This window comes from Oncorhynchus nerka, linkage group LG25 (assembly GCF_034236695.1).
Source record: "Oncorhynchus nerka isolate Pitt River linkage group LG25, Oner_Uvic_2.0, whole genome shotgun sequence".
NCBI classification, from domain to species: Eukaryota; Metazoa; Chordata; class Actinopteri; order Salmoniformes; family Salmonidae; genus Oncorhynchus; species Oncorhynchus nerka.
In genome coordinates, this window is record NC_088420.1 from 58049863 (window position 1) to 58063804 (window position 13942).

Here is a 13942-nt window from a genome sequence, read left to right on the forward strand (position 1 = left end):
TTTGGGTACAGACCTGGATAGTAGGACAGAACTCTGCAGGCTATCTTTGCAGTAGATTGCAACACCGCCCCCTTTGGCAGTTCTATCTTGTCTGAAAATGTTGTCGTTTGGGATGAAAATTTCAGACATTTTTGGTGGTCTTCCTAAGCCAGGATTCAGACACAGCTAGAACATCCGGGTTGGCAGAGTGTGCTAAAGCAGTGAATACAACAAACTTAGGGAGAAGCCTTCTAATGTTAACATGCATGAAACCAAGGCTATTACGGTTACATAAGTCGTTAAAAGAGAGCACCTGGGGAATAGGAGTGGAGCTAGGCACTACAGGGCCTAGATTCACCTCTACATCACCAGAGGAACAGAGGAGGAGTAGGATAAGGGTACGGCTAAAAGCAATAAGAATTGGTCGTCTGGAACAGAGAGTAAAAGGACGTTTCTGGGGGCGATAAAATAGCTTCAAGGTATAATGTATATACAAAGGTATGGTAGGATGTGAATACAGTGGAGGTAAACCTAGGTATTGAGTAATGATGAGAGATATTGTCTCTAGAAACATCATTGAAACCAGGAGATGTCATCGCATGTGTGGGTGGTGGAACTGAAAGGTTGGATACGGTATAGTGAGCAGGGCTAGAGGCTCTACAGTGAAATAAGCCAATAAACACTAACCAGAACAGCAATGGACAAGGCATATTGACATTAAGGAGAGGCAAGCTAGTTCAGAAGCTAGTTCAGAAGCTAGTTCGCTTCTTTACTGGCAAATCGTTAGTATTCAGCTAACCACGGTTTGTGGTCATCAGCTACCCTTTAGCTCAAAAATCTATCGCCAGTTTTGTACGGCGCAGCGCGGCTCGGAACGGAACATACCGGACCAATTTTTCTCTCCATGTCCCTAGATTTCAACCGCTAACTCTGGACATTCATACCTGGATCTCACAGCTAGCTAGCTGCTATCCGTGTGACTATCGGCTTTCGTCGATTCCGGAGCAAACATCAATTATTCCGGAGCTAGCCAGCTCCGTCAATCACTCCTGAGTTCCATCAATAACTCCTGGGCTGCAGTCACTTATCCGGACCCGTTTTACTGCCTACGCGGAGCCCCACCAGGCCTTCACAACTGGACTGCCGACGCTATCTACCCGAAGGAGTTATCCGGCTGGCTCCTCCGTCGCGACATTACCTGAACGCCCACCTGCGGCCTGCTAACCGTTAGCTGTCTTTTCGGCTGCTATCTGAATAGACAATCGGACAATTTATTTATTTATTATTATTATTATTATGTTTTCTTCTTGGGCCTCTACAACTATTGTTTTTATTTTTGTTGTGTGATTTGGATGAATCCCCTCTACCACACGGAACCCCACTAATCTACTGACGGAACGCAAGAGGTGGCTAATAACAGACCTCCATCCTATGCTAGCTTGCTACCGATGGCCGGGCTAGCTGTCTAAATCGCTGTGACCCCCCACCAACCTCTCCACTCACCGGACCCTTTTGATCACTCGACTAAGCATGCCTCTCCTTAATGTCAATATGCCTTGTCCATTGCTGTTCTGGTTAGTATTTATTGGCTTATTTCACTGTAGAGCCTCTAGTCCTACTCACTATACCTTATCCAACCTATTAGTTCCACCACCCACACATGCAATGACATCTCCTGGTTTCAATGATGTTTCTAGAGACAATATCTTCCTCTTCATCACTCAATACCTAGGTTTACCTCCACTGTATTCACATCCTACCATACCTTTGTCTGTACATTATACCTTGATGCTATTTTATCGCCCCCAGAAACGTCCTTTTACTCTCTGTTCCAGACGACCAATTCTTATTGCTTTTGGCCAAACCCTTATTCTACTCCTCCTATGTTCCTCTGGCGATGTAGAGGTGAATCCAGGCCCTGCAGTGCCTAGCTCCACTCCTATTCCCCAGGCGCTCTCTTTTGACGACTTCTGTAACCGTAATAGCCTTGGTTTCATGCATATTAACATTGGAAGCCTCCTCCCTAAGTTTGTTCTATTCACTGCTTTAGCACACTCTGCCAACCCAGATGTTCTAGCCTTGTCTGAATCCTGGCTTAGGAAGAAGGAATTCTGAAATTTTAATTCCAAACTACAACATTTTCAGACAAGATAGAACTGCCAAAGGGGGCGGTGTTGCAATCTACTGCAAATATAGCCTGCAGAGGTCTGTCCTACTATCCAGGTCTGTACCCAAACAATTTGAACTTCTACTTTTAAAAATCTACCTCTCTAAAAACAAGTCTCTCACCGTTGCCGCCTGCTATAGACCACCCTCTGCCCCCAGCTGTGCTCTTGACACCATATGTGAACTGATTGCCCCCCATCTATCTTCAGAGCTCGTGCTGCTAGGCGACCTAAACTGGAACATGCTTAACACCCCAGCCATCCTACAATCTAAGCTTGATGCCCTCAATCTCACACAAATTATCAATGAACCTACCAGGTACCTCCCCAAAGCCTTAAACACGGGCACCCTCATAGATATCATCCTAACCAACTTGCCCTCTAAATACACCTCTGCTGTCTTCAACCAAGATCTCAGCGATCACTGCCTCATTGCCTGCATCCGTAATGGGTCAGCGGTCAAACGACCTCCACTCATCACTGTAAAACGCTCTCTGAAACACTTCAGCGAGCAGGCCTTTCTAATCGACCTGGCCGGGGTATCCTGGAAGGATATTGATCTCATCCCGTCAGTAGAGGATGCCTGGATATTCTTTAAAAATGCCTTCCTAACCATCTTAAATAAACATACCCCATTCAAGAAATTTAGAACCAGGAACAGATATAGCCCTTGGTTCTCCCCAGACCTGACTGCCCTTAACCAACACAAAAACATCCTATGGCATCTGCATTAGCATCGAACAGCCCCCGTGATATGCAGCTGTTCAGGGAAGCTAGAAACCATTATACACAGGCAGTTAGAAAAGCCAAGGCTAGCTTTTTCAAGCAGAAATTTGCTTCGTGCAACACTAACTCAAAAAAGTTCTGGGACACTGTAAAGTCCATGGAGAATAAGAACACCTCCTCCCAGCTGCCCACTGCACTGAAGATAGGAAACACCGTCACCACTGATAAATCCACCATAATTGAGAATTTCAATAAGCATTTTTTCTACGGCTGGCCATGCTTTCCACCTGTCAACAGCACTGCACCCCCAACAGCAACCTGCCCAAGCCTTCCCCATTTCTCCTTCTCCCAAATCCGTTCAGCTGATGTTCTGAAAGAGCTGCAAAATCTGGACCCCTACAAATCAGCCGGGCTAGACAATCTGGACCCTTTCTTTCTAAAATTATCTGCCAAAATGGTTGCCACCCCTATTACTAGCCTGTTCAACCTCTCTTTCGTGTCGTCTGAGATTCCCAAAGATTGGAAACCTCGGTCATCCCCTCTTCAAAGGGGGTTGACCCAAACTGCTACAGACCTATATCTATCCTACCATGCCTTTCTAAGGTCTTCGAAAGCCAAGTCAACAAACAGATTACCGACCATTTCGAATCTCACCATCCCTTCTCTGCTATGCAATCTGGTTTCAGAGCTGGTCATGGGTGCACCTCAGCCACGCTCAAGGTCCTAAACGATATCTTAACGGCCATCGATAAGAAACATTACTGTGCAGCCGTATTCATTGATCTGCCCAAGGCTTTCAACTCTGTCAATCACCACATCCTCATCGGCAGACTCGACAGCCTTGGTTTCTCAAATGATTCCCTCGCCTGGTTCACCAACTACTTCTCTGATAGAGTTCAGTGTGTCAAATCGGAGGGTCTGCTGTCCGGACCTCTGGCAGTCTCTATGGGGGTGCCACAGGGTTCAATTCTTGGACCGACTCTCTTCTCTGTATACATCAATGAGGTCGCTCTTGCTGCTGGTGAGTCACTGATCCACCTCTACGCAGACGACACCATTCTGTATACTTCTGGCCCTTCTTTGGACACTGTTAACAACCCTCCAGGCAAGCTTCAATGCCATACAACTCTCCTTCCGTGGCCTCCAATTGCTCTTAAATACAAGTAAAACTAAATGCATGCTCTTCAACCAATCGCTACCTGCACCTACCCGCCTGTCCAACATCACTACTCTGGACGGCTGACTTAGAATACGTGGACAACTACAAATACCTAGGTGTCTTGTTAGACTGTAAACTCTCCTTCCAGATCCACATCAAACATCTCCAATCCAAAGTTAAATCTAGAATTGGCTTCCTATTTCGCAACAAAGCATCCTTCACTCATGCTGCCAAACATACCCTTGTAAAACTGACCATCCTACCAATCCTCGACTTTGGCGATGTCATTTACAAAATAGCCTCCAATACCCTACTCAACAAATTGGATGCAGTCTATCACAGTGCAATCCGTTTTGTCACCAAAGCCCCATATACTACCCACCATTGCGACCTGTACGCTCTCGTTGGCTGGCCCTCGCTTCATACTCGTCGCCAAACCCAATGGCTCCATGTCATCTACAAGACCCTGCTAGGTAAAGTCCCCCCTTATCTCAGCTCGCTGGTCACCATAGCATCTCCCACCTGTAGCACACGCTCCAGCAGGTATATCTCTCTGGTCACCCCCAAAACCAATTCTTTCTTTGGCCGCCTCTCCTTCCAGTTCTCTGCTGCCAATGACTGGAACGAACTACAAAAATCTCTGAAACTGGAAACACTTATCTCCCTTACTAGCTTTAAGGTCACAGATTACTGCACCTGTACATAGCCCACCTATAATTTAGCCCAAACAACTACCTCTTTCCCTACTGTATTTTATTTGTTTATTTTGCTCCTTTGCACCCCATTATTTTTTATTCTACTTTGCACATTCTTCCATTGCAAATCTACCATTCCAGTGTTATACTTGCTATATTGTATTTACTTTGCCACCATGGCCTTTTTTGCCTTTACCTCCCTTATCTCACCTCATTTGCTCACATTGTATATAAACTTATTTTTCTACTGTATTATTGACTATGTTTGTTTTACTCCATGTGTAACTCTGTGTTGTATGTGTCGAACTGCTTTGCTTTATCTTGGCCAGGTCGCAATTGTAAATGAGAACTTGTTCTCAACTTGCCTAACTGGTTAAATAAAGGTGAAATAAAATAAATAAAAATAGGCAATTTTTTTCCCTTGACAAGCTGACCAATAGAATAGTTACATTTTCTACTGTGGGGACAGTAGATTGACACGGGCTAGTGATTTTGCTGTTCGTTACTCGTCTTGTTGGCTGAGGAAAAGCACATTCATTCCAACATCTTCAAAGTGTGCAATCGAATTTTGGTAAGAAGGACCGCACATCGTTGCATCCTCGACTTGCATGTTATGTTAACATGAATTACCATAATCTAAATGTGATTTGTCATTCTGAGCACTGTGGGTGGACACCGTAATCAGGTTATGAATGACAGAACAGCTATTGCCATGTTAAAATGTTATGGGATGCATTGCTCTCCATTGTTTTTGATGGTAGGCTCAGTTTATTCACCTGTATGACAGCCAGGACCTCTGGCAGTGAGTTCTGTGTGGGAGGAACAGGAGGCAGTAGGCAGAAGAGGTGATGTGCCGGGGCATCTGACAACATCTGCAGGTCGTTGGGAGAGTTCTGGAACCATTAAAGGCAAAATCGGTAAGAAAACAGATATACACAGGAGGAAGGTTTGTCTATAGAGGAGCCACCAGGTTATTGGGACAAATCTAATAAGACCAACTGTAATCCAGAGGCAACCAAGGCTCCAACATATATTCTCTTATTACAACCTCATTGATGCCTGGTGAGTTTATAACGCTGAAACAAAACAATAGTACACTTTCTTCAACCAGACAAAACATTCTCCAGAATTGATTTCGTACTGTTATCTACCTCAATTTTCTTTATAATTAAGAAAACTGAAATTCTACATATGAGCCTGATCATTATGCTTACTACTGACAGATACACATTTAAGAAGTTCCTAAAAGAGAGTCACAAGATGGTGCTTTAATTTTTACTTACCACAAAATCCTACTTTCTTTGAACAATTTGAAACTGAATTGAATGAACTCATAATGATCAACAAAAACTGTCAATGATCCTCTGATTTTATGGGATGCCATCGAAGGTTTTATTAAAAACAAGGATGCTGCATTTGCATCTGGACTGAATAATTCACATTTAAAAGATATCAGAATTGGAAAAGTTGTAAACAATGATAGTGTTCCAAGTCTTTTTTTCAGACCAGGTATCAGTAATGATAAATAAGCAACTATTGAATCTGAATCAGGCGAACCAACCAAAGATTTTCAAGTTTGTATAGAAAAACAACTATTGTACACCTCTGATTATAAATCCACACCAAGTCAGATGGAGTGGTTTAAAAAAACTATTCTCAGCTCAGAACGCCGGCTTTCTGTCGCTTCATGAACTCAACGTGGCATTGGATAACATGAATAAAGACAAAATCACCTGGTTGGGATGGTACTCCTCCTGAGGTCTATTTAACATTTCGGAACCAATTAGGCCCACTGTTCAAAGGTTCGTACAGCACTTATTTTGCCGTTTTTGTGTTCTCACCATCACCCCCCCCATCTTTGATAAATAGAGATATACTTTTTCAAAAAGTCTTATCCCGTCTCGAAACTAACTTAGCCAAATTGGTACATCCGGACCAAAGTGGGTGTGTTGTCATCTATTACATATTTCACATGCTTCATCACAAACCAAAGCTCCTTGGGCAGTTATTTTGATGCAGAAAAAGCTTTTGATAGATTAGAATGGTCACACACATAGTACCAGTCAAAAGCTTAGACCCCTACTCATTCAAGGGTTTTTCTTAATTTTGACGACATCAAAACTATGAAATAACACATATGGAATCGTGTAGTGACCAAAAAAAGTTTAATCGAAATATATTTTATATTTCAGATTGTTCAAAGTAGCCACCCTTACGTCTTGATGACAGCTTTGCACACTCTTGGCATTCTCTCAACCAGCACATTAAATGCTTTTCCAACAGTCTTGAAGGAGTTCCCACATATGCCGAGCACTTGTTGGCTGCTTTTCCTTCACTTTGTGGTCCAACTCATCACAAACAATCTCAATTGGGTTGAGGTCGGGTGATACTGGGGTGCAAAAGAGCAAGTAATACTATGGGGATGGGAGTGCTATTTACAGATTGGCTGTGTACAGGTACAGTGATCGGTAAGCTGCTCTGACAGCTGATGCTTAAAGTTAGAGGGCGATATGAGATTTTTGCAATTCGCTCCAGTCATTGGCAGCAGAGAACTGGAAGACAAGGCGGCCAAAGGAAGTGTTGGCTTTGGGGGATGAGCAGTGAAATATACCTTATGGATTGCGGGTGGGTGTTGCTATGGTGACCAGTGCAGTGAGCTGAGATAAGGCGGGGCTTTACCTAGCAAAGACTTACAGATGACCTGGAGCCAGTGGGTTTGGCAACAAATTTGTAGTGAGGGATAAGTGAGGGATGAGCTGGAGGCAGTATGCAGGCAGTATGCATTTTGAAAACATATACTTAATTGTTTGACACCTGAACATTTTACTACATATTATGAGGCATGTCTTACCTTCAAAGTAGCCTAGCCAAAATCAGACTATATCCATGGAGGCAATTATTTAATATCAACTTTCTTTAATTGTCCAGTATGCAAAGGCACAATCCTAGTCATATTAGCAACCCATGCTAGTTGTTGCATATTAGATCTTTCTACATTTCTAACAGACATTTTCATCTCTGATAGATGAAACCGCTCTCATGTGTGGTGCGCTTCTGACAACAGTGTTTTCCCACTAATTGCATTATAGAACGCACATTCCGGCGAAGCATACTGCCTTGAAGAAATAGTAGTTTATCAACATGTTAAGCTAAACGCCCTGATCTGTTGCATCACTCATTGCTTTTTAGCATCACACACACCTGTCCCAGAGTCTGTTTGGAATAGGCTACTTCCAATAGAATAGGTAAACTTCTCTACTATGGGGGATGGTAGATTGACATAGGCAAGCGATTTTGCTGTACGTTACTCATCTTGTTTGTAGAGGAAAAGTAACATTTGGACAGTTATCCTAATATCTTCAAAGTGCATCCTCGACATGCATGTTCTGTTAATATTAATTACCATAATATTTATATTAATTACCATCTAAGATAGAGATGTGGCGGGGGGGTGTTACTTTTTGGATCTGCAGTATGATCCTGATGACCAATGCTTTGTATTTGTGTACTTTTTACTAGTGTGTGCAATGCTCAGGCTCACCTTGTAGTGCGAAGCCACATAGAGAGCCATGAGTCTCTGTAGGAAGGCTTCAGATGCCTTGTGGTAGCAGAACAGTGTGTCTCTGTTCACATAGTATCTGTACAACACAGGTTAAGGATGACACCAGCAGCAACGACTAAGACAATGATATAGCGTGCCATGAAAGGCCAAAATACTGAATTTGTTTTGTTGCCAAACAGCAGCCCTGTAAAGCTGAGGAATGGAGCTTGGGAAATAACCACTGAGCAGCATTATCTATTGCACCATGAAAGGATACAGGTCGCAGGTCTGTGGCAGGGGACAGCCAGAGATGACTCTGGGGATGTTTAGACAGTCCAGACACAGCAGCTCGTTGAGCCACTTCTCTACAGGGTCTCCCATGGCATAACGGATGGACTCATGGAGGGACACCTCTTGGAGGGAGCGAGCTGGGAGAGGAGGAATAAAATAATTAAAACACATTACAGGTACAGATGCAATGGAATGTATTTTTTGTAAATCTTTCTTACAACCGCATTAGTCTTTCAATACTAGCATTGACTTTGCAGATAGTTATTTTGTAGAAATATCGTTGGTTTTACCTACAGTAGTAGAATGCATTGAGTGCGAATCTGGATAAGATTAGGGTCTGCTACATGACTAAAAGATACATGTAAAATGTAGTAAGGGTGTGTTGGTCACCTGCATTTAGCCTGGCTGTATTGGTGCTCCTGTTCTCTGCTGACAGACTCTGCTGGCTCTCTGAACTCTGCTGCCTCAACTGTTGGATCAACTTCAGGGAGAGAGAACGACCTGTGCCCTCATACCTTTAGGGATAAAAAGGGGAAATCAGGAACACAAGACAGTTTGCGCTATGGTACACCAGAATCACATACACACACGCCACTGACCCGTTGATGGTGGAGGCCATGAAGACCAGGTATGGTCCGAGCAGCTTCTTGACCAGAGGAAGGGGAATGGCTGCAGCTTCATCTATCACCAGCAGCTCAGCCTGACCCAGCTTCACTGAATCAGCCGGGTGGATGTACTGAATAGTCTGTCTATGCTCCTTAAAGATGTTGACTCTAACCACAGCCTTGCTGAACTCAGGGTTCAGAGACTGGATGATCTCATAGTCCAGGTGCTCCTGGGAATGGGACGTTTAAGTTAGGAATATATATAATAGCTTCTATTGTCTGACATATAGTTCACTCACATCCAGAGACTATAGACAAAGAGAAGGGTCACCTGGTATTGAAGGGCATCGAAGCCTTTGAAGATGAATTCAAACAGAGTGTGCAGGTTGTCTGGGCTGGGGGAGGTGATGAAGATGTTGGAGTAGCTGTGGAGAAGGACAACAGGACACTATGAGCAGCAGTATGTCACAGTATGGAGTGTGTGATTTAAGGGACTCCACACAGATCACTGTTAGCGAGTGCGTCTCCTCCAACATAGCGACAAGCACACCCTACGTAGATCAATCTAAAAGTGTAAAGACTCATGAGTGTGTGTGTGAGAGATGAGGTAGGTGACTCAGCAGTAAACCGCACCCAAATGCCACAGCCCCAGCCACAGCCAGTCCCAGTGCTGCAGACTTGCCCCTGCCTCTAGCTGCAGTCAGAGCCACAGTGCTCCGCAGGGTCTTCTCTGAGATGGCCTCGATGAACTTCAGCACCGCCTTGGCCTTGGAAGGAGAGACCGCAACAAACCATAAGATAAGAAACACACACTGTGAATAACAGGATCTCCACTGAGAGGTGCAAAGCCTGGATATGAACTAGACAATAAATGCTGTCCTTACACCCCTTTACCCAATTGTCTTCTGACAGGTGGCGTTACACGTGATGCCAGTCTCAACTAGAGCAGACGGATTCATGCCATCTGACGTAAGACAATATCCTATACCCTTGATTTATATATGAGAGTATGTCCTGACCTGGTCCATGGTCTTGCAGCTGTCCACCAACACACCAACAGGCTGCGTGTCCTGTAGAGACTCCTTTAACTCATTCAGCTCCTGTTCCCGTGGCGAAAGACTGTCCTCCTGCAGGAAGGAGAAAAATGATTGGTCAGGTTAGAACCCAGAAGTCAATGAATGGAGTTTGACTTAAGTCATGTTCACTAGGCACGAAACTGAAGGAACCTTGCTCCAGTGTGCCCTAATCAACATAACCCAGGATTGCTGTGGAGCATGGGATTGTGTGTCTACCTGAGTCTTGGGAGGAACAGGCTTGATGTTGGCAATGTGGCTGGAGATGGGCAGGACGTTGAGCTGGTCGTCAATGACAACGCACGTCTTACAGGACGACAGAGATAGGATGAACCTGGAGGGGAGGGCAGTTAGTTACCATGGATATATATGGTATCAGTTAGGGTTATTTGGCCTGTCAGTCATTTAAAAAGAACAAGGAAGCCCTTGTGAGAATAGTCCTCAAGAGTTGTAATTGGGTGGCCATATTTAAACTACACTGAACAAAAACAAACCGCAACATGTAAAGTGTTAGTCCCATGTTTCATGAACTGAAATAAAATTTCCCAGAAATGTTACATACGCACAAAAAGCTTGTGTCTCTCAAATTTGTTGACATACCTGTTAGAGCATTTCTCCTTTACCAAGATAATCCATCCACCTGACAGGTGTGGCATACTTATCAAGAAGCTGATAAAACAGCATGACCATTACACAGGTGCATCTTGTGCTGGGGACAATGAATGGCCACTAAAATGTGCAGTTTTGTCACACAACACAATGCCACAGATGTCAAGTTTTGAAGGACCGTGCAATTTGGCATGCTGACTGCAGGAATGTCCACCAGAGCTGATGACAGAGAATTGACTGTTTATTTCTCTACTCCAACGTAATTTTAGAGAATTTGGCAGTACGTCCAACCGACCACACAACCGTAGACCATGTGTGACCACACCAGCCCAAGACCTCCACATCCAGCTTCTTCACCACAGACATCGTCTGAGACCAGACACCTGATTAAATTGTGTATTTGCACAACCTAAGAATTTCTGCACAAACTGTCAGAAACCATCTCAGGGAAGCTCATCTGTTTGCTCGTGGTCCTCACTAGGGTCTTGGCCCGACTACAGTTCGGCATTGTAGCCAACTACAGTGAGCAAATGCTTAACTTTGGTGGCCACTGGCACGCTGGAGAAGTGTGCTCTTCACAGATGAATCCCAGTTTCAACTGTACCAGGAAGACAGCGTGTATGGCGTCGTGTGGGCGAGTGGTTTGCTGATGTCAACGTTGTGGATAGAGTGCCCTATCAAATCAAATGTATTTGTCACATACGTAGTTAGCAGATGTTAATGAAAGTGTAGCGAAATGCTTGTGCTTCTAGTTCCGACAATGCAGCAATAACCAACGAGTAATCTAACCTAACAATTCCACAACTACTACCTTATACACACACACAAGTGTAAAGGGATAAAGAATATGAACATAAAGATATATGAATGAGTGATGTTACAGAACGGCATAGGGAAGATGCAGTAGATGGTATAGAGTACATTATATACATATGAGATGAGTAATGTAGGGTATGAGAACATATGAAGTGGCATTGTTTAAAGTGGCGAGTGATACATTACATCAAGATGGCAAGATGCAGTTGATGGTATGGAGTACAGTATATACATATGAGATGAGTAATGTAGGGTATGAGAACATTATATAAAGTGGCATTGTTTAAAGTGGCGAGTGATACATTACATCAAGATGGCAAGATGCAGTAGATGGTATAGCGTACAGGATATATACATATGAGGTGAGTAATGTAGGGTAAGTAAACATTATATAATATAAAGTGGCTTGTGATAAATTGATTACATCAATTTTTCCATTATTAAAGTGGCTGGAGATGAGTAAGTATGTTGGCAGCAGCCACTCAATGTTGGTGATGGCTGTTGAACAGTCCAATGGCCTTGAGATAAAAGCTGTTTATCAGTCTCTCGGTCCCCGCATTGATGCACCTGTACTGACCTCGCCTTCTGGATAATAGTGGGGTGAACAGGCAGTGGCTCGAGTGATTGTTGTCCTTGATGATCTTTTTTGCCTTCCTGTGAAATCGGGTGGTGTAGGTGTCCTGGAGGGCAGGTAGTTTGTCCCCGGTGATGCGTTGTGCAGACCTCACTACCCTCTGGAGAGCTTTACAGTTGTGGGCGGAGCAGTTGTCATACCAGGCAGTGATACAGCCCGACAGGATGCTCTCGATTGTGCATCTGTTAAAGTTTGTGAGTGCTTTTGGTGGCAAGCCGAATTTCTTCAGCATCCTGAGGTTGAAGAGGCGCTGCTGCGCCTTCTTCACCACGCTGTCTGTGTGGGTGGACCATTTCAATTTGTCCGTGATGTATACGCCGAGGAACTTAAAAAAACTCTCCACTACTATCCCGTCGATGTGGATAGGTGGCTGCTCCCTCTGCTGTTACCTAAAGTCCACGATCATCTCCTTTGTTTTGTTGATATTGAGTGTGAGGTTATTTTTCTGACACCACACTCCGAGGGCCCTCACCTCCTCCCTGTAGGCCGTCTCGTCGTTGTTGGTAATCAAGCCTACCACTGTAGTGTCGTCTGCAAACTTTATGATCGAGTTGGAGGCGTGCATGACGGCGTGAACAGCGAGTACAGAAGAGGGCTGAGAATGCACCCTTGTGGGGACCCAGTGTTGAGGATCAGCGGGGTGGAGATGTTACCTGCCCGTCAGGAAGTCCAGGACCCAGTTGCACAGGGCGGGGTCGAGACCCAGGGTCTCGAGCTTAATGACGAGTTTGGAGGGTACTATGGTGTTAAATGCTGAGCTGTATGGTGGCGGTAGGGTTGTTATGGGCAGGCATCAGCTACAGACAACGAACACAATTGCATTTTTGAAAGCACAGAGATACCGTGACGAGATCTTGAGGCCCATTGTCATGCCATTCATCCACCGCCATCATTTAATGTTTCAGCATGAAAATGCACGGCCCCATGTGACAAGGATCTGTACACAATTCCTGAAAACTGAAAAAGTTCATTCTTCCATGGCCTGCATACTCACCAGACATGCTCTGGTTCGGCGTGTACAACAGCGTCTTCCAGTTCCCACCAATATCCAGTAACTTCGCACAGCCATTGAAGAGGAGTGGCACAACATGTCACAGGACATAATCAACAGCCTGATTGCAATGCATGAGGGCCCTACTTTTTTGGGGGGTATCTGTGACAGGTGCATATCTGTATTTCCAGTTATGTGAAATCCATAGACTAGGGTCTAATGAATTTATTTAAATTGACTGACTTCCTTTTATGAACTGTAACTCAGTAAGATTGTTGCGTTTATATTTTTGTTCAGTGTATTTGAAGACCACTGACCTCTCATTGAACCTTCCCACCACATCCTGATGGGCCTCGGTCCTGTAGCGAGAATGAACATCCTGGGGAAGAAACATACAGTGCATTCAGGAAAGGATAAAGACCAGGACTTGACTTTGACATTTTGTAGCGTTACAGCCTTATTCTAAAATGGATTAAATTATGTTCTGAATCTATAAACAATACCCCATAATGACAAAGAGAACAGGTTTTTAGAAATGTTTGCAAATGTATATATATATATATAAAAAATAAAAAAATGAAATACCTTACTGACATAAGTATTCATACCCTTTGCTATGAGACTCTAAATTGAGCTCAGGTGCATCCAGTTTCCATTG

The 13942-nt window shown here is 44.0% G+C and overlaps 1 protein-coding gene across 1 annotated transcript in view; it reads right to left on the minus strand.

Annotated features, from left to right (window-relative positions):
- nat10 (N-acetyltransferase 10) overlaps nucleotides 1-13942 on the minus strand; it is a 38961-nt gene that overhangs the window by 12099 nt on the left and 12920 nt on the right. The window contains exons 6-15 of the mRNA XM_029635017.2: nucleotides 13602-13663; nucleotides 10454-10568; nucleotides 10181-10288; nucleotides 9795-9928; nucleotides 9493-9586; nucleotides 9156-9391; nucleotides 8947-9071; nucleotides 8543-8693; nucleotides 8266-8362; nucleotides 5501-5617 (exon numbers count right to left, since the gene is read on the minus strand). Of these exons, the coding sequence (XP_029490877.1) occupies nucleotides 5501-5617; nucleotides 8266-8362; nucleotides 8543-8693; nucleotides 8947-9071; nucleotides 9156-9391; nucleotides 9493-9586; nucleotides 9795-9928; nucleotides 10181-10288; nucleotides 10454-10568; nucleotides 13602-13663 (1239 nt within the window). The remainder of the gene's footprint in view (nucleotides 1-5500; nucleotides 5618-8265; nucleotides 8363-8542; nucleotides 8694-8946; nucleotides 9072-9155; nucleotides 9392-9492; nucleotides 9587-9794; nucleotides 9929-10180; nucleotides 10289-10453; nucleotides 10569-13601; nucleotides 13664-13942) is intronic.